This window comes from Diplotaxodon limnothrissa, linkage group LG12 (assembly GCF_057381915.1).
Source record: "Diplotaxodon limnothrissa isolate DT_005_m linkage group LG12, D_limnothrissa_male_GT1.1, whole genome shotgun sequence".
Taxonomy (NCBI): domain Eukaryota; kingdom Metazoa; phylum Chordata; class Actinopteri; order Cichliformes; family Cichlidae; genus Diplotaxodon; species Diplotaxodon limnothrissa.
Genome location: NC_140607.1, coordinates 17,939,445 through 17,962,911, shown reverse-complemented (window position 1 = coordinate 17,962,911; position 23,467 = coordinate 17,939,445). Strand labels below are relative to the sequence as shown.

The window sequence follows — 23,467 nt, the reverse complement described above, 5'->3', positions numbered from 1 at the left end:
GTTCTATATATACAGCTAATTATTACATTTTTTTCTTTTTCCTTATAAATTTCAATTGTTATACATTCTAGTAAATTATCAATTACAGTTGTCATACTTTCTACCACCTTGTAGTTTAGGTTTTTATCCACATACACAGCTACTCCCCCTCCACTCTTGTTCCTTCTATTTACAAAATTCACTTCATATCCCTCCAGTCCAAAGTCCATTCCTTTCTCCGCATTGATCCATGTTTCAGAAATGGCAATAATTCCAAATGGATTTGTCAACTCATTTAGATATTCCTTTATATTGTTGAAGTTGGCATACAGACTTCTGCTGTTAAAATGGATTATTGATAATTTATTTTCCGTGTTGATGGTGTGCTTAAACTGTTCATCAGTGAAGTAGCAGCAGTTACAGCTGATGTTGTAGAAGAAATTATTTTCCGGGTCTATATCCTTTTCTAAGTCTAGAACATTATGGTCTGTGTATCGAAATGTTTTCAGTTCCAGATTATCATAAAGAGAATTCCAATGAGTTATGTTGATATTGTTGCCGGATGCAGATGAAGTTCTTTTGGACTGTGCCATGTGTTGTGTTGTGTGTCACGTCACATGTGTATTCATACCTCCAGAGTAAGTTGACCTCAGTATTTGTCCAGCTCTTCCATATTTCTGATGACCAACACTTTGGCTTGTTCCGGTGTTCCATTGAGTTTAATGAATACTTTGCAGTTGGTGGTCCATGTATTTTGAATTTTTCCCTGTTTCTTCAAGTAACGTGCTTTCCTGGCAATGTCCGCATTTCTTTTTATCAGATGTTCGTTCATGAAGACATCGGATCCTTTCAGTTTCTTTCCTTGTTTTAACAGTGCTGTTTTCTGTTTTCTGTTTGCAAATCTCACAATGATGGCTGGTTTGTTACTGTCATTTTTTCGGGGTAGAGGGTGGCAAGCCTCAATGTTGTTATAATCCACTTCCACACCTTTGGACCGTAGAAAGGTAACCACTTGATGCTCCGTGGAGTTGACATCTTCCTCTCCTGGCCCTCCTACATTGTCAGTGGCGACCGCCCGGGCGTATGACCGGGGTTTGATGCGAAGCCCCGTGATGATAACATCGTTCATCCGGGTGTACTGCTCCAAATCCGCCACTCTGTTCTCCAGGTACGCCAGCCGCCGATCCTTCTCGGCGTTCTGGATGCGGAGAGCCTTAACTTCCTCGACCAGGTCCAGGATGGCTTTCTGCTGCAGTTTGACAGTAGAAATCTCCTCTGTCATAAACTCCAGCGACTTCTTAATATCGTCTCCTTCCTCGGCTGACAGAACTTTTTTCGGGCCCATGCTGAGAGACGCTCTTGTAGCTTTGCCGTGACGACCGGCTAGCTAGTTGATGCTAGCGTCCTTCCTCTCACTCACCGCTGAATCTTCTATTGATACAAATGATTGCTTGGAATAACTTTTAGTTGCCACAACATGAGGTCATATCATTTGGAGATGGACCTACTGTTACTCCATTATCTGCCTTTTTGTTGTTGTGCTAGAACATTTTAATAGATACAGTGTCACATATTACATTGACTCACTGTCATTAACAACTCCTCTTAGCTAATTCAATCTTAACCTGTTAGTTGTGTGGTGTTCACCACTTTCTTTCTCTTTGGAAGACATTTGTTAATATCTGACTTCCCTCAGTTTGCTTTCTTTCTGTCTCCTTGCTTTCTCTTCTTTATTTTAATACCCTGAAATAGCTTTAATGGGGAAAGACACAACTCACAGTGCACATGAGCAGTCAAGTGGATGGAATAAATTAGCTGTGATGCGAAGTCCAAGTATGTGGTGGACTAATCCACTGTCATGAAAGAGCCTCCAGTATTTTTTAGAATCAAACTTAAATCACCCAACCAATGCTTCAGACAATTTAATTTAGACTTTAATTACTTGGAATTTTAAAAAGTTGTAAACTAGAACAAATGTTTAATTCCAGGCTTGACAGGGCCTCACCCACCATTAGGGACCTGGGTGGTCAGCAGAGATAAATGGGGATGATTGCGTCAGAAAAGGCATGCAATGTAAAATCTTAGCCAAATGAAACATGTAGCTCATAAAGGATGAGATTTCCATACCAAATTGGTTGGGGTTAACAACCACCTCTGGTGCTGTTTTCCAACAGGGTGTTATTAGAAACTGTGTTGGCCAAAGACAAAGGAAGAGGTGATTGAGAAAATATGTGAGGGAGAAAGAGAAAAGGGAGTAGAGGTAATCTTGGAAGACCATGTGAATAGTGTTGTCGGTGTGAAGTGTTGATCATAAGTTTGATGTTGGAAATCGAAGGCATGATGTTGAATGTTGTCAGTGTGCATTCCCTAGGTATTGTATGGAAATGGCTGTGGTAAATTCATGCTTTAAGAAGAAGGAGAAACATAGGGTGATGTGTAAGAGTAGAGGAAGATGCATAGAGGTGGACTATATCTTATCCAGAAGATGCAATCCGAAATAGATAAGAGGCTGCAAGTTTGTGTCAGGGGACAATGTAGCTAGGCAGCATCAGATGGTATTCTGGTATATCTGGTGGACAGAGGAAATAGAGCAAGAATACTTCAGAATCTGAATCAGAATATTTTATTAATCCCAAGGGAAATTAAAGGAAGGAAATGCTCAGTGTGTTTGTAGATCTAGAGAAAACATACAACTACTGCATTAGAAAGTCAGACATGGCAGAAAGGAATATGAGGGTGGTACAGGACATGTATGAGGACAGCAGGAAAGTGGTGAGGTGTGCAGTAGGTGTGACCAATGGGTTCAGGATGTGGGGTGGGATTACATCATGCTTCTGCTCTAAACCCCTTTTTGTTTGCAATGGTGATGGACAGGTTAACAGATGAGGTTAGCCTTATCTTTACAGAAGAGATTGTGATCAGCAGTGAGAATAAGGAGCAGGCGGAAGAGAACCTGGAGGGGTGGAGGTATGCTCTGGGGAGAAGCCAAATGAAAGTCAGTAGAAGCCAAAATACATGTGTGTGAATGAGAGTGAGATGGGTGTAACAGTAAAGCTGCAAGGAGCAGAGGTAGTGAAGGCAGGTGAGTTTAAATACCTTTAAATAAGCAAAAGAACAAGAGAATGGAGGCAGGGTTTAGTGGGTGGAGACTATTCTCGCTAGTGATTTGCAAAATAAGAATAGCACAAAACAATAGGGAAGATTTACAAATTGGTAGCAAGACTTGCCATAATATGTGTTTTGGAGACGGTAGTACTCACAGAAAAACAGGAGGCCAAGGCAGAGTTGGCAGAATTGAAAATATTAAGATTTTCATTGGGAGTGACCACGAAAGACAAGATTACAAATGAGTTAATCAGAGAGACAGTTCAGGTTGAGCATTTTGATTCAAAGTTAGAGAGGCGTCACTGGTAGGGCATGGACATGTGGAGGGGAGGAACAGTGGTTATACTGGTCAAGAAAAGTTGAATATGGAGCTGCCGGGCAGAAGACCACGGGGAAGATTCACGGATGCTTTAACGGAGGATATGTAGAAGGCTGACGTAACAGAGAAGGATGCTAGGAAGAGTATGTGACAGGGGGAGATGATCTGCTGTGACAACCCCTAAAGGGAGCAGCAGAAAAAGAATAAGAACCACATCATTTATCATTTATATCATATAAATGATATCATCAAGAAAGTTTTTTTTTTTTTTTTGGTGGGTGGGGGGAGGGGGAGACGACTGTTCCTTAGTGCAATTTGTGTATTCACTATACCCATTCCCACTGCAAAATCTGCATTATATAAATGATATAAGTCCCAAATTGATATTTGTTATATTCTTGTACACTGAGTAAATTGCCTTCATATATAACTGTAATAGTAACCACGTTTTATGTTATCCCCAGGGACAGCAAAATAGGCTATATACTCAGTGACTCAAGGTAAATTCAAGCATCCAAATTTCTGCACTTACCCTTTTCACACAGCCACTTTCTATAAAGGTTATATCTACAATGCAAGCAGCCTGTTCCTTAATTCCCTAAATGCTAACAAATTACATTAATAGCAAAAAAAAAAAAAAAAAAAAAAGCATATATATTATATATTCAGCATAAAAAAATAGGTTTTTACAGAGTTTTACAGAATTATTGTATATCGTATATGGCATAAATGACAGACAAATGCTTCTGGAGAAAAAGTGAACTGTTTTAACCCTAATTTACAAATTCATTTGGAAATGTGAAGTAAAATAATAATATTAATTTAAAAAAAAATCAAATCTGATGTAAAAAAACAAACAAAACAAAAACTAAACTAAACTGGTCAGATTACGATTAATCGGACTAACAATGGACATGCTCAGAACCTCTCTTGGAATGTGGGATGATGGGAATCTGAGTCACCAAAATGCTAAGAAGGGAAACATCGAACTGGAACTTAAAAAAACAAAACAAAAACAACTAGGTAAGTGCGTTCTTTCAACGTAGCATATTGACATTCCCTGCTGAACACAGAAATGTCAAGTTTATGTTGGTTAAAGCTAAATGGTTCACTTAATGTCAACTATAGCTAGCAGTAGCACATTACTGTGGCAATGAAGCTAAGACGTTAGCACTGTTTATCTTGTGACAGGCAGAACAATATATATTGAATGTAGCAAATAGAAGTACTTTCTCAGCTACAGCTTGACGCTAGATAAATAAAGGTTACTGATGCTCATGTGAACCTTTCTCTTTGCCAGGATGGAGACAAGCTAGCTCATCCTCTGACGCTGGCATACATTCTGACAACTGGTTATATTGCGTTTACTTTAACCCAACTCATATCATACACCTAACTCATAATAATTCCACTGAAACAAACAAAGCAAAAAAACTGAAAAACAAACAAGCAGACTAAACTTTCCGCAGGTTGAAGTTGGACAAATTTTAGAAAAGCACAACAAAAATCTGTTATTATAAACAAAACAGGAGCATCATTATTGCAAAAACAAGTGTGTCAGAGTATTCTTTTTATGTCACTTTCCTGACAGAAGAGAATAGAAGGCAAACGTCTGATGCACATCCTAGTACAAAGTCTACCTAATATGGATTGTGCTCATTGTGCTTAATATTTCCAGTAATGTGCCAGTGTGTCCACTTGTGTGCGAGGAAAACTCAAATCAAATCAAATCAAATCACTTTTATTGTCACATCACATGTGCAGGCACACTGGCACAGCACATGCGAGTGAAATTCTTGTGTGCGAGCCCCACAAGCAACAGAGATGTGCAAACACAACAACACAAACGAGCAAAATACAAGAATGGCCAACCTGAAACTAATAAATATATGTACAATATATAATAGTGTATGCATTTCTGGATGTGTATACTAAATATTTTCCTACGTGTGTGTGTGTGTGTGTGTGTGTGTGTGTGTGTATACACATTTTTACAAATTAAATAGTAAAAAAAAATAAATAAATAAAAATAATAATAATAATAAAATATATAAAATATACAGAGTTGAATATGTGCAAAACAAGTGGCATTTATATACAGTGTGGAGTGCATAATGTTGAAGTTCCAGTAGTGAAGCTGAGGTGTCTATGACGTGTTCAGCAGTCTGATGGCCTGATGGAAAAAGCTGTCTCTCAGTCTGCTGGTACGGGACCGGATGCTGCAGAACCTCCTTCCTGATGGAAGCAGTCTGAACAGTTTATGGCTGGGGTGACTGGAGTCCTTGATGATCCTCCCCGCTTTCCTCAAGCAGCGCTTCCTGTAGATGTCTTGGAGGGAGGGAAGCTCACCTCCAATTATCCGTTCAGAGCACCGCACTACTCGCTGGAGAGCTTTGCAGTTGTAGGCGGTGCTGTTGCCATACCAGGTGGTGATGCATCCAGTGAGGATGCTCTCAATGGCACAGTGATAGAAGGTCCTGAGGATGCGGGGGCTCATGCCGAATCTTTTCAGTCTCCTGAGAAAGAAGAGGCGCTGCTGCGCCTTCTTCACTGTTTTGTTTGTGTGTACTGACCACGTAAGATCCTCAGCCAGATGTACTCCAAGGAACCGGAAGCTGCTCACTCTCTCCACAGCAGCGCCGTTGATGGTGATGGGGGTGTGTACTTCTCTGCACCTCCGGAAGTCCACTATCAACTCCTTTGTCTTTGCGACGTTGAGGGTGAGATGGTTGTCTTGACACCAGTGGGTCAGGGCGCTGACCTCCTCCCTGTAAGCCGTCTCATCACCATTGGTGATAAGACCCACCACTGTAGTGTCGTCCGCAAACTTCACAATGATGTTGGAGCTGTTAGTGGCTGTGCAGTCGTAGGTGTAGAGTGAGTACAGGAGAGGGCTCAGTACACACCCCTGTGGAGCACCAGTGTTCAGTGTGATGGGGGATGAGGTGATGCTGCCCAGTCTGACCACCTGGCGTCTGTCAGACAGGAAGCTAAGGATCCAGCTGCAGAGGGAGCTGCTCAGTCCTAGATCCTGCAGTTTCCTGTCCAGCTTCGAGGGAACGATGGTATTGAATGCTGAGCTGTAATCTACAAACAGCATCCTCACATACGTGTCTCTCTTCTCCAGGTGTGACAGGGCAGTGTGTAGTGTCAGGGCTATGGCACCATCAGTGGACCTGTTGTGGCGGTATGCAAACTGTAGAGGGTCCAGTGAGTCGGGTAGTGCAGAGCAGATGAAGTCCCTGACCAGCTTCTCGAAGCATTTGCTTACGATGGGGGTCAGGGCTACAGGTCGCCAGTCGTTCAATGAGGAGATGGTGGAGGATTTGGGTACAGGGACGATGGTGGCCATTTTGAAGCAGGCTGGGACTACAGACAGAGAGAGGGAAAGGTTGAAGATGTGCGTGAACACTCCAGCCAGCTGAGCCGCGCATGACCTGAGGACGCGGCCGGGAATCCCGTCCGGACCAGTAGCTTTGCGTGCGTTCACCTTCCTGAAGCACTTCCGCACATCCTCCTCAGACACAGTGTGCGCACTGACGTCATCCGCGGTGCGCACACTGTCCGGTCTCATGGTGTTCGCTGTGTCGAATCTAGCGTAGAATACGTTTAGATCCTCACACAGAGAGGCCGTGGTCTGCGGTGAAGTCTGGCCTGATTATCACCAAATTATTTATATTTAGATAAATATTTATTATCTTCAACTTATGTTTAGACTTTTGTATCTCTTTGGCACCTTTTGTTTTTCTTTTTAAACAAGCGTCTGTTGAAAAATCTATGGCTGTGCTTTCTTGTGTCTCAGGAACTTCCAGACCACTTCAGAGTGATTGCAGCACAGCCCCATGTTTAGCTTATTATTTTGTTGAACAGAGTCATAGTAACTAATTATGCAATGGTTAATATTAACTGTTAGCCATGTTTAGCTAGTTTTCACTGAGAAAATCATGTTATGTGTTATCTCCCCAGTTCATTAATTAACATAGAATCTGTCTGTCCTGGTCAGAGAGTGTTTTCCCTTGGTTGACTGACTGAATGTAGGCTGGACCACCTACAGTAACTCTAATCCTTCTCACAGTTACTGTCCATAAATGGATGACTAGACACGCTTTCTCTTTGCCCACATAATCTTCAACCAGCTGACTAGACCTGGGATGGCTGCTATATGGATGTAAAACTTTACTGTTAACACTGTTGCCTTCATTGTCTCTATAACTGTTCTGTCAGTATCTAACTCTCATGGTGATCCTGATTTGACACACTGGTACTCTTTTTTTTTTTAAGCTGAGCTGTTCACATGCTGTTGCATTAGGGCTACGTCTTCTAGTGTGACTTATTGGTATTAATTTCTTCTAATAGGCATTATCCAAAGTTCAGAAATGTTAAATAACCTCTACTTGTGTTGTCAGTCTAGTTAGCAGGCTAAATCTCATGTTGACGCATATAAGAGAAACACCTGATAATGTTGGTTTCACGTTTTAAGCACAGCTGATGGTTATTCTGTGGTTGATGAAGATTTAAAAAAAAAATGAGTAAAAACATTCAGATATTGAGTTAGGAGTGAGGTCCTAAATTCAGGAAGGAAACCAGAGCACAAGCAAAAGAGAAATTAAGACTCTCGACAACCGTTAGGAGAAGACAGAGAAAGAAAGTAAAAGTTAACACAGGATACAAACACTAACCTTCAGAGTAAAACAGGAAGTAGCCAAAAGGCAGATACTAGAAATGGAGACAAGGATACTCAGGTAGGCCAATATAAATTATTTATACATGCTGTATCTGAGAGTTATTTAGAAAAGGGAAACCTTTTAAGACTCCCCAGTGATGTATTTCACAAACTCTGTGTGGTATGAAGACATGATTTCACACTGCTGTCTGTGGGATTTGTACTGTGCTTCAGGTAGTTAGAAATGTTATTTAGTAATATTGAAATTACCACCAAAAGTCCCTTACTTCGATTACTCTCAGTTGGGTGATACAGTGCAAACAGAAAATGTCATGGAGACTGTTACCCTGGCAATATTGTCAAAACAGTGAAGGAAGGAGGGGTAAATGAAGTCAGAGCAACCAGACAATCACAACAATGTGAGAAATGCTAGAGACCACCAAAAGAAAAAGAATAGTTGAAAAGGAGGAGTGATAAATGAAGATGGAAAAAATGAAAAGCTCTTTAAAAGTGCCACAGGTTAGTTCCTAGTTGCTGAGTGCTGCTACACCTTTTTTTCTCTCCATTTGTGTTTGGTGTTGCTGGGCATGTCGTTACCAACCAAATTACGTGTTACTGCCAGCATTTCTACTTTTACTGTTTCATAATATACAGCATTTTGATTGCAGCAACATGGAATCCAACTCTTGTTTTTTGGTTAATAAACAAAATTAACCTTAGAACGGAACCTATTTTACAGCTCTCCAAAATTTAGAAGAGACTATGTATGTGAACCTGTGTGAATTACTTATTTATATTAAAAGTAAAACTTAAGACAGAAACCCTTTTATATGACATTGGCTTGAAGTCCAGGAGTGTTCATTCAGATAACTAAGATTGACCTTTGAAACATACAAAAGGGCAGGCCCTGCATGAAAAACCAAAGCCAAGTAAGTTCTACATCATGAAAAATGGAAGGAATGAGGACATGTTTAATAAATGCTCACTGTGATTTAGCAGAATGTATATCTCTGTGCCATTGTGGTTTCTAGATTTCTGTGTATGGATTAGGATGTTAGATTTATCTTAATTGTAAAGTCCTGCAATATTTATAATACAATCTCCATCAAAATACCACTTTTAGTCTTTTAGTAATAGGATATATTAATGTGAGCATGCAAAAGAGCCAGTTTCAAAGTGCTTTTGCTTCAGAATAATGTGATACCTCTCTGATTAGCGGATATGAATGTAGCAAATCAAGACAGGAAACATATGAGTGTAAGTGTGGCAGAAATATTAAAGTAATTAAAAGTGAAAAAAGTGAGCAAATTATATCCTGCTTAGGGCCCTCATTAAGCTAAAGACAGCCCCGAATGCTTTGACAGTCATCTACGAGAGAGAGATGAAACTAGTTGTCAGGCAGTGCTGATAAAAATGGTGTATTATGGACCGCACAGGACCATCTGTAGCATAATGGCAGATGCTGCTTCCTAGCTCACAAAGACCTCATTACTGCTTGTTTTGTGAAGTTTCATTGAAATTTTGCAAGAAAGAACTTCTATTAAGCAGTTGATATGAATTTTAAAATGTTGTCTTTAGGTGCACCCTGGGTAAAAATAATCGCTGGTATAAAAGACTCGTTCTTTTGGAATTGATATATTAATCGCAAAGACTTAAATCACATCCCACAGTAGAAGCTCATTAATCTTTGCCATGTCCTCCTAGTTGGATAGGTTGTATCCCTGCATTGGGAGAAAGGGTGCCTTGGTCAAGTCCAGTCTTTATTAAGATTAATGAACAGCTTGACATTTTTAGTCCTCTGTCTGAATCGATAATTTTAATACTCATGAGAGCCAATGGGGATCTAAGCTTGTGGAACACACATTGTGGCCACAGGGCGCATGTTAAATGTCCAAGTAGTAATCAATGCAAAGAAATTAGCTATTGATCTCTTATAGTTTTGTAATAGGTTATCTATTGGTTTGCTCTTTCGAAAAATTCCAATATCAGTCGGATGGAATTGTGCTGTTAATATTGCTGTGGGGAGTTTGTATGTATGTGTATGCGTACACATACACCCACCTTCCATTTGTGTTTTCGTGTGTGTGCAGGGTCACATTCTAATTAGCACAGAGGGCAGACTGTAAACAAACATGTTTAGGAGCATATTGGTGATCCACAGTTCATTACAAATAAGGCTGAGAACTTCTGATTAGTTTTATGCAAGCGCAATGCTGACTAGAAGACCAGTGCTTACAAACAGCTATTAAAATATTTCCTCTTTCATACACACTATTAGTGATGGATCATATATATATATATATGTGTGTGTGTGTGTGTGTGTGTGTAAGTGCTGAAAAGCTGCTAGAAACAGACTTGTTAAGGTCAGAATCCCTATTGTAGTTCTGACTAGAGTTCTGAGGCTAGATAAATCTGATATCATGGATAAGACTGAGTATATCTGGTGAGCTTACTTTAAGTTACTGCTATCCAACTAACCTTTGCACTCACCCAACGTGTGTTACCCTGCCAGCTGACTAACAAGCCAGGGTCCTATTGTGGGAGTCCTATCCGACTACCCCCCCCAAAGGACAGTCTTCTTCAGGGGCAGGGTGAATGACATCTCCATTGTTGTCTTGGATTTCAGCTGGTGTTTGCAGTGCTTTATTCTGTTTGTGTTGGAGGGTCACACTAACTAGAGCCTGTAACAAATGGAAAACTGGTTTATGAGCCACTATGTCAAACCCACCAAGGATAACAGTATTTTAAATTGTTTACTTATGTGTACACCTCATTTTCTCATTTTAACCTACATGCAACAGAAACAAAATGTGTCAGGAATACTGGTAAAGTCATAAATGGAAAAAAAGTACCAAGCTGACTTGTTTAAGTTTTGTTGGTCTGTTTCCCAGGACATGCAGTGTGAGGTGGACATGGATCTTCTTTGCTGGGGAAGTGGGGAGCTTGGACAAACTGGGCACGGCAGGCCAGAGGTCATTCCTCCAGAGGAGGCACTTCTGAAAGAGTTTGCAACATCTGGGCTGGGCAGTGTAAAGCTGCTTGCATGTGGATCCAGTCACTCTGTTGTGGTTACAGGTAGCGTTCCCAGTCCACTTGTATAATAAATAAAATCCAGGAAGCCTTGCTAGATATTGAGTGGTGCAAGTGCAACAATGGGTAAAGGATAAATAATAAAAATAATATTTTTTCTTAAATATAGTTTACCTTTTTTGTCGGTGTGTTCGAAGAATAAATTTACAATGTTGTTTGGTTCTTTTGTTTGATGTTTGCACCAATCTCTAGCAACACCAGCTGGACTTTATTTCTTCCTCCATCTTTGTGTGTGTGCATATTGTTTGTTTGTGTTTGGTAAAAAATTATTTGCGCTGCTATTCTTATCTCATATTATTCTTAATTAGTTTACAAATGCCAAAATTGATTTTGTTATATGTTAATAATGCAATTAGCAGAACAAACCAAAAGGCACTCTGAACCTCAAGGACCCAGTGCAGCAGATGATGCATGCAGGAATATAAAGGTATTGCAGCTACTGTTCTTTAAAAAAGAAAAAGGTGCATACTCTCATTTACACCATTTTTTACTTTAAAAAAAGAACGCATAATCAGACAACTGGTTAACTTGGACAGCTCATTAATTTTTGCTGCTGTTACTGATATTTACCACTTTGAATTTTTGATATACTGTTTTCCTCTGGCATGTATTTAGAAGTTTCAAAAGTATAAAAGCCAGATTACTTTGTCTTAAAGCTTCAGGTATCCACTGAGACTTTGGAATGTTTACAGAACAATGAGCAATGACAGACAAAGGCCACAGTTTAGTCAAAGCATGAATAAGCAAGCAAACTCATTGAAATAGTAGCAACAATTATCCAGAGTCTGGCATGTGAAGGACATGTTTTTAAGGACATCTAATAATAGTTTTACCTGATGGTGCAGTATGGATGGGTTACAAGCATGTATAATGCCATAATTGTAGAGTTTACATACTATATGAAGTGTCTTTTCTTTCTTGCCCATGAGGGAATACTGGCCTACTTATTCGCCAATTTGATAGAAAACCTGATGACAGGAAGAGAGTAGGCTCCTTTAGTACATTAGCTGGCAGTGGTCATAAATCAGTAGCCTAGATAAGTCTTATAGATCACCCCAACACAGGGATCTTTTGCCTCTGCCGTCATTACAGGGAAAAAGGTGACATTTTTGATTGATTAAAATGGTGCAGGCTAGCTTAGGCTAAATCATGTTAAGTGATGCGACATTGCAGTTTCACATATCATATTTCTGTCAAGACAATGATGGTGGAAGGCATTGTCAAGGCATGATATCTGACAACAGGAGACATCTGGAGGGACCGGAGGAGATTTATGGGAAGGTTTTAGTGGTCTGAGGGAGATGAGAGAGAGTAAAAAGTGGTCCTTTTTTGTGCATTGTCACTTCCAGAGTGACTGTAAATTTTACTCTAGTGCTGTTGGGAATTGGGGACATTTACACATCCTGACAAATTGCTTGCTGTAAAAGTATTTATTGGTCATGTCTTCCCTTTATTCTTGGCCAACTCACAAACATACCCTCCTCACAGACACAGAAATATTTATCCAAAGCAAATTTATGTGACACGCGTTTATGCGTCGTACCTGGCTATAACCGGATATTTGTCATAATGGTGTCGTGTTAATGTTTTGATAGAGGAGGTCTTGAGTAGGTCATAATGGTTTTATATTGGCCAGATTGTCCCAAATCAATGGCCATTTGGCCCAGTCAGCCCAAAGAAAGGCTTGTTTATGGAAAATTAGTTTGCAAGAGAAATCCATAAGACGTGAAGAAAGCTGGAGAACAACTTTGCTTGTGTAACCTGACACACATACACACTCTCGAGCGTACACATGCACACTCTATCTCACAAAGATGAACTGTTCACTGATTTAAGGTCGCACTACAGTCACTATGACAGTCAGTGAACAGCTATAAACAAAACTGACCTTAAGGGCTGTTGCCATGTTAAACTTGTACCATATGTTCATCATGTTTGGGGGCGTGTGATTTGTGTTCTGATTGCAAGTGTGAAAATAAAATATTTTTAATGAAAGAGTTTGGAATGATAGAAATTTGGCCAGCGTGGAAAAACATCTTTATTTTCATTCATTTCCAATTATTTTTATTTTTTATTAGTCCTTTATTTATCCAGGTAAAAAATCTCATTGAGATTAAAAATCTCATTTCCAAGAGAGACCTGGCATCATGGCAACAAAAGTCACATACCACATAGGTATATAACATTTAAAACAAATACAAATTTGTATTTGTAAACAGTAAATGGCTATTTACAGTGTACTGAACTCAATGAGAGTGGAATTTATCTTCATGACAGTGAAATTATCAGATTCTTAGACAAACTTAGTCTGCTCTTTTGACTTTGTTGTTCCGTTTCAAACATTACTTCACATTATAAATTGTTGCCACTAGGTGGCACTGTGAGACTGCCAATTAGAAACTATAGCAGAAGAAGGTAGGTGGGGGCAGGTGGGGAAAAAGAGGCTTACTTACTTCACACTCAGAGCTATAATTTACTAATAGTGTGGAAGCCGCCATTGCTGTTATCTTTTAATAGATTTGTACGGGGGAAAGCAGGTGCCTGTTGTTAATGCGTCCAATTGCCCAAGTTGCCTACAGAATTTAGGGCATCCATCACTGTCGTCGGCGGTGACACCCTGTCGTTCTACTTCATGCGGCGGGCCGACCAGGCTGGGTTGGTAACAGATGAGGCTTCTCTCTCCTCTAGACGCCCACAGTCACACAGAGACAACCGCCATACGCGCTTTCACATGCATACACACACAAAACCACACGGCTATACCACTTTCTTAGAGGACAAACTAAACTCATACCTTTTAGAGTAGGAAGTGTATATTTCTATAGTTTATATACATTTCAATATTCAAAATTACATACATAAGAAATTATGCTATAAATCATTAACAAATATAAAAATCTAGAATAGAACCAGTTAACACACTTTGAAAACTATTTTGTCTTGCTTCAGTCAGCAAATGCTTTCCTTTTGCTTATTTGGACTTCCAGTTATTATAGATCCCTTCTACAGTAAGTTAAGGGGTCCTAGGTCACAAATCTCTACTCTACTGAGCTTCATAAAGCCGTATATGTCACAATGGACAAAAACGCTTTCTGCAACTCTGCAAAAGTTATGCAGGAATATTGAAAATACATAAATGGCACACTGCCCCTTAACTTGTCTTGCAGACAGGCTGCTGCTAAAAGAAGAATGATCAGAAGAGTAGCAACACAAAGGTGTGCCTTCTAAAACCAGACGATAACCAACTCCCATCAAACTTTTACATCAAACATTTTCAGCATATTATATTTGCAAAGTGTATTTGCCAAAGCTAAAGCTAGATGTTTGTACTGTACAAGTGCAAACAAGATACAATTTCTTTGTAAATACAACTTACCCTCATCAGGTTCTGTGACAGCTTGATGATCCTTAATATCATTGAAATTGGTTTAGGTTACTCAGGTGAAAAAGAAAGATGGCTACTGTTACTGACTAACGCCACCACCAGCACTATATCTGTATATAGCACTGGGCAATGTTTAAGAGCCACTGAACAGCGTTATCAAAATATGTTAATATCGAGATCATATATTTAAAAGAAGAATAAGGTGTACAGTTCAAAAGAAATCGTGCGTATTGTGCTTGGTTCATTCCAACCAGGACTAGAGAAAAAGCTATTCAGTGCAGAATTTTGAAGATGTAGCTGGTAAGATATACTTAAAAGAATAAAACTTTGCTTTGTGTAAGAGCATCCTGTCTGTCCACCTGGACACAGGTATATATATACTGTAGTTTTTGTTGCTGAGTTCAAGCATCCAGGGATTTGCCCGTGGCTACAGGATGTCAGTTCAGTTCCTCATATGGTTTTTATATAAAATTACTCCTTATTCTATTAAAATCTGATGTGTGGCTGCTATATTTGCTATGTGACACTACCTGTATTTGACACAGAATTTAAGACTACAGCTTGGGGTCAACACAGCTGCAGGGGACCGAACTACAGAACATTTGTCACAGTGGCAGTTTACTGAAAGAATTTAGCACAATTATGTACTCTTTTGATCCGTGTTATTGAATAGTCTCTTTGCAGATTGCTATGCTTTCTTTTAATGGTGAATTGATTGACTTTTTCATTTTTATAAACATCTCATCTCTGATTATTTAAAACATAATTGTAATTGCAGGTTGAATTCTTATCCTACAGTTGAATGTTAGCTATCTAGCAAACATGTTAATACGTAAAAATAGCCATCTCACTTAAAAAAAACCCAATGAATTCAAACAGATTGCAATGTACAATGTGGTAAAATTACAAACTACAGTAAAGATTATTGGTTGTTTAAGTTGTGTGAGCTTTAAGTTTATGGTTAACTATATTTTTTATTTTATTAACAAGATTGGCTCCTTATTGCAGTTCGCAGTGCTCTTTTTTTGGGGGGGGGGGCGGGGTGTTGGCACACACTCCATATTTGTATTTATTAAATAAATATGGGGAAAGCATGCACTGGTATCTTTTTAAAATTGAAATTTCTTTGTTAAACAAATGCTGAAATGCTGTGTTAGAGAAAGGAAATACCAGTAAAAAAAATCTTTGTAAACTTTGGCCCTACGTTGCTTTGAATTCCTGACCCTCTAGCTCCACCCCTGAGCTTAGCCAGGGGCACCTCTTTGCTTTCAGGTTTGCCCTCCGCCCTCAAGAACACTCTGCGCAGCTGTATTTCTTTGGACCCAGGCTGAGAGTTGGAGGGTATACAGAGGTGCCTGCTAATACCTTGTTAGGGCTGTTGCAGTTGCTGGGTCTCAGTGAGGTCACTGTCAGTACTGTTTTAGTTCGAGGCCCTTGATTTGCTGCACGTTGGATGAAGCCAAAGACTCATGTGCTGGCCGACTGTGACCTATAATATTCTGCTGGAGGCCTTGCACTTGTGACTACATTGAATTGTTAGAAGCTGGATAACTTAAGTCAGAAATGGTTACTTTGAAGGAGTTTTAAGCAAATACTAAAGACTATTTTAATGTAACATGTTTTAAAATCTTTTGTTGTTTGGTTTGGATGCTTGTGTCAGAAGTTTGGCAGAAAGTCTTTACGGTATCCTGGGATGGTCAGATGCAAGACTGGGCAAGGTATTTAGGTTCCTCTTTTTCTTTGTTTCTTTTGTTAGTGTTCTTTTCAGGTTCTTTCCATATGAGTTATGAACCTTGGTGTCAGGTGTTAAAAAACATATGAGAGTTGTGACCCAGCTTCCTTACCCTTTTTTCCTCTCTGACATCTCTCAACATAAAACAGAACTCTTGTTCTCGCCATAATTGTAACCATCGTTACGTTTGCACAGTCCCTCCACCCGAGTATTTCCTCCTGCAAACTGTTGATGAACATTGAAGCAATTTTATATTTCTCAGATGGTCTCTTCATTTTCCAACATTGATTAACTTTTAAAAAAAAAGTGTAATGTGATGACATCATGCATATGACAGTGATAAAGAACACAGACTGAAATTTTAAAGTGCGTAATAAACAATTTTCTTTAAAAGCAAGATTGATAAAGCCTCTGTTCTTAGAGCCATCACAAAAAAACAAGACAAAAACCAAATCTCTGTCTAGTTTGGTGACATCCATTAAAACTAAGTACAGCAGACATAGTTTTCTTTGAATTACTTGGCCCTGAAATCCAATAATTATTAGCATTCAAGGCAACTTTATTTCTGTATACTCAGTGGGATACAAAAATTGTGAGCAAGAGAGATATAGACAGACTGGGACAAATGACAAAGACAGTGGCTGGAAAAAACCCCACACACATGACCCGTCTTTTGTGCCTTAAGCATAGCTTTCTTCTGGAAATGTATAATTCACTTGGACTGTCCGGAAACTGTGTTGTTAATTTGGAGACCTATTTTCTCATTTCCTCTTTCTTCCCATCTTTCTGTCTTTCCCATCTGTGCCTGTAGGCAAATGCACCTTTACCTATGTATTTTATTGTCTTGTTTAATGTTTGTCAAAGAGTGCAATACTGAGAGTAATTCTAGGAAAGTATTGGCCATCCCCTGCATGACAACTCCAATATGTCTGGCCTGGATCGAACACTGAGGGGAGCTTTGATAATAATTTGCCATTTAGCTGTTTTGATGTTTTTCTATGATTTCCCAGTTGGCAAAGGTGGATGAGCAGAAAATGGAAGAACAGGAAAAAATAACCCTGTCCTTGCTTCTCATCCTCTGTGTCACTTACTGTTCTTTCTCTCTATCTTTCTAACTCTCTCTCTCCAGTGATTTCCTGTGCTAATTTAGTTGAAAAGGTTTAGCATTTAGTTTTGCACTCAGTTGCTTTTAAGGTTAATCATAGGACAGAACTGTTTATATTGCTGTAATACGGGCTTAACTCTCTCTTAGCGAAGCACGGAGCACTTGAAATGTATAGTGGACTGTCTCACTGCCTTAGACTGTCTTTTTCTTGCTCGTCTGCATCGTTCAAAAAACAAATGTTAATGCAGAACAAAAGACAATAGATGGAGAAAAGTCTTGCCAATTAGCAGCTAATGAGACAAGCTTGTGAGGATATCCAAATCCTCAACGTGTTAACGTTTACAACCCCTCCTCCATCTCTCAAATCCTACAACCTATGCCTCCCCCATCTGCCCTTGCACCTAGCCTTCTTTTGTAAGGCGGTTAGGGCACCTCTGAGGCCCTTTGTGTGATTATTCACACATGGCTGTGGCCCTTGTGCTGTGAGCACAGAATAGGAGAGCAAAAAAAAGAGAAATGCCTCATATATGGATAATGTAAAAATATCCAACTGACACATGGTCAGTGTTTTTTTTTCTTATATTTAATTTTTTTTAATTAACTTGTCGTTTCCCGTCGAACACACTCCCACGCCAACACATCACCGCCTCATCGTCTGGAGATAGATGCATACTGTAGACCCAGTGAGGCACTCAGTCCCCCACCATGCGTTCTCAATTTTACTTAATATAGTAAAGCCAGGAATTGGGTGGGTGGGTTGTGGTTGGGACGATGGTAAGGGAAACACATTTGATAAGTAAAAAAAATAATATGCCAAGAGAAAAACCAGCCATCCCAGTTGCCTTTGACACGCTTTTTAACAGAGATGTCTGTGTTGGAAGTGAGAATAAAATCTGCTTTTGTAATAGAGATCTTTGGACAGCCTTGAATGATTTGCCACTACTCTTTTCCGGGCTCATTTTCTCCATAGTGTGTATTGGGAGTGTGCTTGGATTCTCGGTGGAGGAAATCAAATGTGAGTTGGCCTGGAAGTGTTGCAGTAAACAGTGAGAAAAGCAAACACAGGCCAGATCAGGGAATATCGTGCAATGTAATATTTGGACTAAAAAACAGAAATGTGTAATGGAACAGCACAAATTTGACTCTCCAAAGGGACTTCTAATTGATTCTGTGCTTCATTACTGGTTTTCTCAGGGAGAAATGGACATCTTACTTATGTATGAAAACAGAGCAACAGACATTTAAATGGATGCCACGGTGATTATTGCGATGCAGTTCTCACAGCATTTGGCAGCAGATGATTGCTTTATTGCTTTAGTTTTTCTTAAATTCTATTGTTTTTCCATGAAGGTAGCAGAGAGTAACTGTTTGAATGCAACCTTAACCTTGACTGGAACAATTAAATGAAAGAGAGAATTGAAAGAAAGTGGTTTGGGAACACAAAATAATCCAGGGATCCACTTGACATGTTATTTGTCAGGGGCAGTACATTTGTGCATGTTAACTAACTGTGCCACTGGACTTGGCCTGCTCGTAATAGGGTTCCAGCGCAAACATTTTCTCTCAGGGATTTCTATTATTAATTCTGTCTGAACACATCCATAAATGAATAATGAAATAAATAATGAAAACGTTATTACTTTTGGCAGCTGGGTCATTTCTCGTTTCCTGCTTTTTCCTCTGCTTGTTTCCTACTAATTAACTTTCCAAGGAGTTGTCCTCGTTTTCACAAAATACATTTCATCAGTTTGGTAGCCCTCAGAAAGTGGGGGTACACAGTTTTGAGTCAAAGACAACAACCGGGACAATATGCAAGTACTTCACTCCTTTTCTTATCATTGGCAAGGGAAACAACTTGAAAAGCTTTAAAAGTAATGTGCAACTGAGTTACACAAAGCTGGTCAGCAGTTCTTCAAACACTGTGGCCATTGGATAAAATATGAAGACTTTTAAACCTAAAGATGCACTTTTATCATTCAGATTGATCAATGAAACCCTGAATTAACTATTTGAGGCTTTCTGCTTTACATGTGAGCATCTTTTCTCATTTGTAAAACACTAGAACTTTTGCACAGATGTGCTCTCACAACTAAACTACTCCATTTGCTTTAAGTGAGCAGTGGTGCCTATAAAAAGCATGTGAAAAAACAGGACACGTGACACCTGTGCGTTCACTTTGAATTCTCCAGACGATTACTTACTCTACTCTCACGTGGCCTCAATCGGACATTATAAAGGCTGTAAGAAGCTAACGGGGTAAAACTTGTTTAACTTTGAAGTCGACTCAATTGGACATTCACGTTCTCACATAGAGCTCCTCTGGATAATGTCTAGAAAAGTTCAGGGCTGTAGTGATTGTGTGAAAATGTCTCCATTTGGCACTCAAGGTTTCTCCTTCTTCTTCTCCAGCCCTCATCTCCCTCCTCTCAGATGCCCATACCATGTTGTTAAAGGCTTGTGCACTGGGTTTAGGGGCTTGGCGATGAGCAGCCCTTATTTAAAACGGATCTTAAAGAGGGCAGTAAAGCTAAAACCCCAGTAAAAGTTCCCCCATCGCTTTAGCATTGCTATATAGATGACTTTTCTCTCTCTCTCCTCATTAGAGTCATTGCAACTCTTTCAAACTGCTCCTTCCGTTTCTCTGCATTTTACTGTTAATTAGTTTGCTTTGTAAGGTTAGACGTGTGGACGGAGCAACTTTGAGAGTGTTTAGCTGCCATCTGTGTGCATACAGCTTTAACTATGTACAGATGGTGTGTGCTCACAGACAGGTTGCTTCTTGTATAGAAAAAAAGTGTGAAAGACAGTTTTGGTTCTTTTAACAAGATTTATGGCCATTCTCGCAGGTGACTGCTTAAGCTATAATGATAATTGTTAGTCAGCTGTCAAAAAAGGGTAATTTAAGCAGGAGTAACAAAGAGAGGAGAATGAATATATCTTCATTTGCACATTCTTGGTGATGAATCCTCTTCAAAAATATTGGCATTCCTGGAAAATTGGCTTTGTCAACTTTGAAGCATAATGAACTGATTGTTTAATGGCTACTTCTTAAAGGCTCCAAAGTCAAGGTACCATTAGCCATTCAGTGAACCAGGTAAACAGAGAACGAGACATAAATTGCCAAATAATTGCTTCACATGGTCACAAAATTAGAAATCATAATCAAATAAGGAGCTGACTGACGGAGAGAACCAAAATAAGAACCAAAATGTAATTTCCCACTCCAGTCAAAAGTTACCATTTTATATTGGGTGCAAGATAAACCACGAAATGCACATTTTAGAATTTTCTAAAAAGAATGTAGCCAGTCCAAGACTGCAGTATAACGTGTCTTTAACTTTGCACTAAATCGTACTCATTTCTCTGTTTTTCCCTTCATTTTGTGACTTCTTAGCCCGCGTGCAAGGTGCCTCTCGCTGGTGGGAAACCTGCCCTTCTCAGTTGTAGTTCAGTGCCTAATGCTCTCTGTGGGGCATTGTGAATGACCCTCCCACAATTAAAAAAGGGTTAGCAAAATTATTGTTGGCCTATTGCCACATACTTTGTGATTTAGCAGTGGTCAGAGACAGATTGTGGGCCAAGACTGCCCAAAACTTCTCTCTCCAGCTCATTGAAATTGCCCGGTGTAATTAGTAAATTGAAGAAAATTTAGGGAGAAGGAACTCTTGCTCTTTGTTGAGGAAACAGAGCACAGACTGAGTATATGACTTCTAGCTTTAACCTCAACGCAATACAAACGTTGCGGACAAGCTGAACGTGATACATATGTATACATACATGAGAGAGAGAGAGCAAACAAAATCATGTAGGTTATTAGCATGTTTTTTACAATTTTACAGATGATATTATAGCTTAAACATCACCTGTTAAAAGTACATTTTAGAGTTTTGTGAGTAAAATGAAAAGACCCCCCCGTACACATCAGTATACATATTTGAGAAGGAATGGACAGAAAATGCTTGGTCTTGTTATTCAAAGTGAGATACAAATGAAAGTGAGAATGCTACGTGTAACTAGACATGAGAAAAAGATGAGCGTTTTCACAGTAACGTCACAGTTTTATCAAACACCATCAAATAAAGGTTTATTAACGATTCTAATTTGCTGTGCTGACACCTTTTTTTCATGATGAAATGAAGTGTTGATGCTGGGCTGAGAGGTATCGCAGTGCAGTGTCAGCGCTTATGGAGTCAGTTAGGAGAGAATCTGTCATTTCATTAGATTAGTAACATTATTTATTATCATATATTGACGCATGCCACTTGGTAAAATGGGCCACAAATAACATGCATTCATTTGTGCAACTCAGTGCTTTTTTTTCTTTGTACAATAGTTAAAAAGTATATATACAAATTCACAAAGCTGTATCATTTAGGGTCACAGGATCCAGTCGATTTTTTACAGTTCGTTTTTTTTAAAACTCACCTTGATCAAATCCCTAAGCACACACCTCTCATTATGGTGTGTCATAAAACTGCTCACTAATGGCTTCGAATCAATACAGCAATTTGAATGTATTAAGAACTCATTTGCTACAATGAGCTACCATTGTTCAAAAAAAAAAAAAAAAAAAACTAAACAAAACAGCTTTTTTTTGCTTTTCTGCTTTAAAAACCTCAAATCCTGGGCGTCTGTGAAGAGGATCCTCCACAAATGCCTGTGAAAGCGGGCAAAAATACTAGGGGAAAAAAAGATTGCTTTGTTAATTTCTCTCCCCCCCCTCCCTCTTTCTCTCTTTCCCACTCTCCCCAAGGTTCTATTAGGAAATAGATCCCAGGTGTTCGATAAGCCTGTAGTGGACATGACAGCAGTGCAATCAAGTGTATAAATTTAATTGCAGGCTCATTTTGTGCCGTTTATTAGCCGTTTAGGGGCACATCGCTCCACTTGAACCCTGTTATTGCCAGACAGAACAGCTGTTTGGTTCTTTTTTGTCTCATTGCATAGTTTTGAAAAAGTACACACTAAAAAGCCAAATGTGCGTGCACACACGCACACACATACAGGCTTACACACACACTTCTTTGATTTCATTTGAGAAATTAAAGTGTACACTAAAATAAATGGTCAAAATACATAAAATATTTTAAAAAATCCCAGGTTAAAACATATTTTGTATTCAAAAGTCTTAGAACAAAGGCAATTTGTAGATAAACAAATCTGACTGCACCCAGAAACAAAGAAAATAAAGGGATTAGTCTTTTTGGCTTCAGTGGAACTGGGCTGCTGTTGAACGGTGCCACACACTGAGAAGCCTGCAGATGTACTAGCTTTGGTTGAAACCTTCTTCTGGTGCAACATGCCATTAATAAAAAGCCTAGAGAAAGCTGTGTTAATTGTTACCATGCACTCGGTCTTGCCATTCCAATAAATCATCCTGCTAATTGCAACAAATTGTGGGCTGACATTAAGCTATGATTCTGAACCGGCAAATATTCATCAACATTGCAACTAGCCCCATAAAACAAAGAGCTGGCCGTTTCCCAGGCTTAAAATATATCTACCATCTAACTCCCCGATTACTTATATATCTTTCTTGTCCTCAGTCTTTAAGCGGAGGATTGTGAAAGAATGAGATGACATCGTGTTTATTTATTATATCCCAATAATGCCCAAGTTGGGACAGTCATATAACCAACCACAGACTTTGTTTTCCATGCTGGCATTGAAGCCTTATGTGTGCTCTAAAACAATTACTATGTTTTCTGTCATAAGAAAATTACCTTTAAGAGTTTTGTAAATGCTGCTTTGAGTGTGTTTGTCAAGAATGTAGCAATAAACTATGTGTTATATGAGACAGTTTCATAGTCTTTAGCTATTACCTGCCTCAAAAAATTACACAAATTAAATCTATACTTTGATTTCACTATTCTTTAAAAAAAAGTTTATTACTGCATAGCGTACTTAGGAAATCCTTGATTTATCACCAAGCAGTCATATGTGGGTGCATTTAACCCCCCATGCAATGTTTATTTTATGTAGACAAAAGGCTAGTTAAATCCCTCTACACTCTGACAGTCACCATAACTGTCACTGCGGATGATGTATTTCACAGCCTAGTGCATTACTACCACTAATGTTTCACTGTG

At 39.2% G+C, this 23,467-nt stretch overlaps 2 protein-coding genes across 2 annotated transcripts in view; one reads left to right on the top strand and one right to left on the bottom strand.

The window, feature by feature from the left end:
- Positions 1 to 500: 500 nt before the first annotated feature.
- Positions 501 to 1,342, bottom strand: LOC146621110 (uncharacterized). The gene has a single exon (XM_085368138.1). The coding sequence runs from the start codon at positions 1,322 to 1,324 to the stop codon at positions 629 to 631; it is 696 nt and encodes a 231-aa protein (XP_085224264.1). The 5' UTR covers positions 1,325 to 1,342; the 3' UTR covers positions 501 to 628.
- A 7,201-nt stretch (positions 1,343 to 8,543) lies between these two features.
- Positions 8,544 to 23,467, top strand: part of LOC146621109 (uncharacterized) — a 313,936-nt gene continuing 299,012 nt past the window's right edge. The window contains exons 1-2 of the mRNA XM_085368718.1: positions 8,544 to 8,585; positions 10,958 to 11,141. Of these exons, the coding sequence (XP_085224844.1) occupies positions 8,544 to 8,585; positions 10,958 to 11,141 (226 nt within the window). The remainder of the gene's footprint in view (positions 8,586 to 10,957; positions 11,142 to 23,467) is intronic.

Coding starts and splice junctions, on each gene's coding strand:
- LOC146621110 (XM_085368138.1), bottom strand. CDS start 1,324: ATGGGCCCGAAAAAAGTTCTGTCAGCCGAGGAAGGAGACGATATTAAG.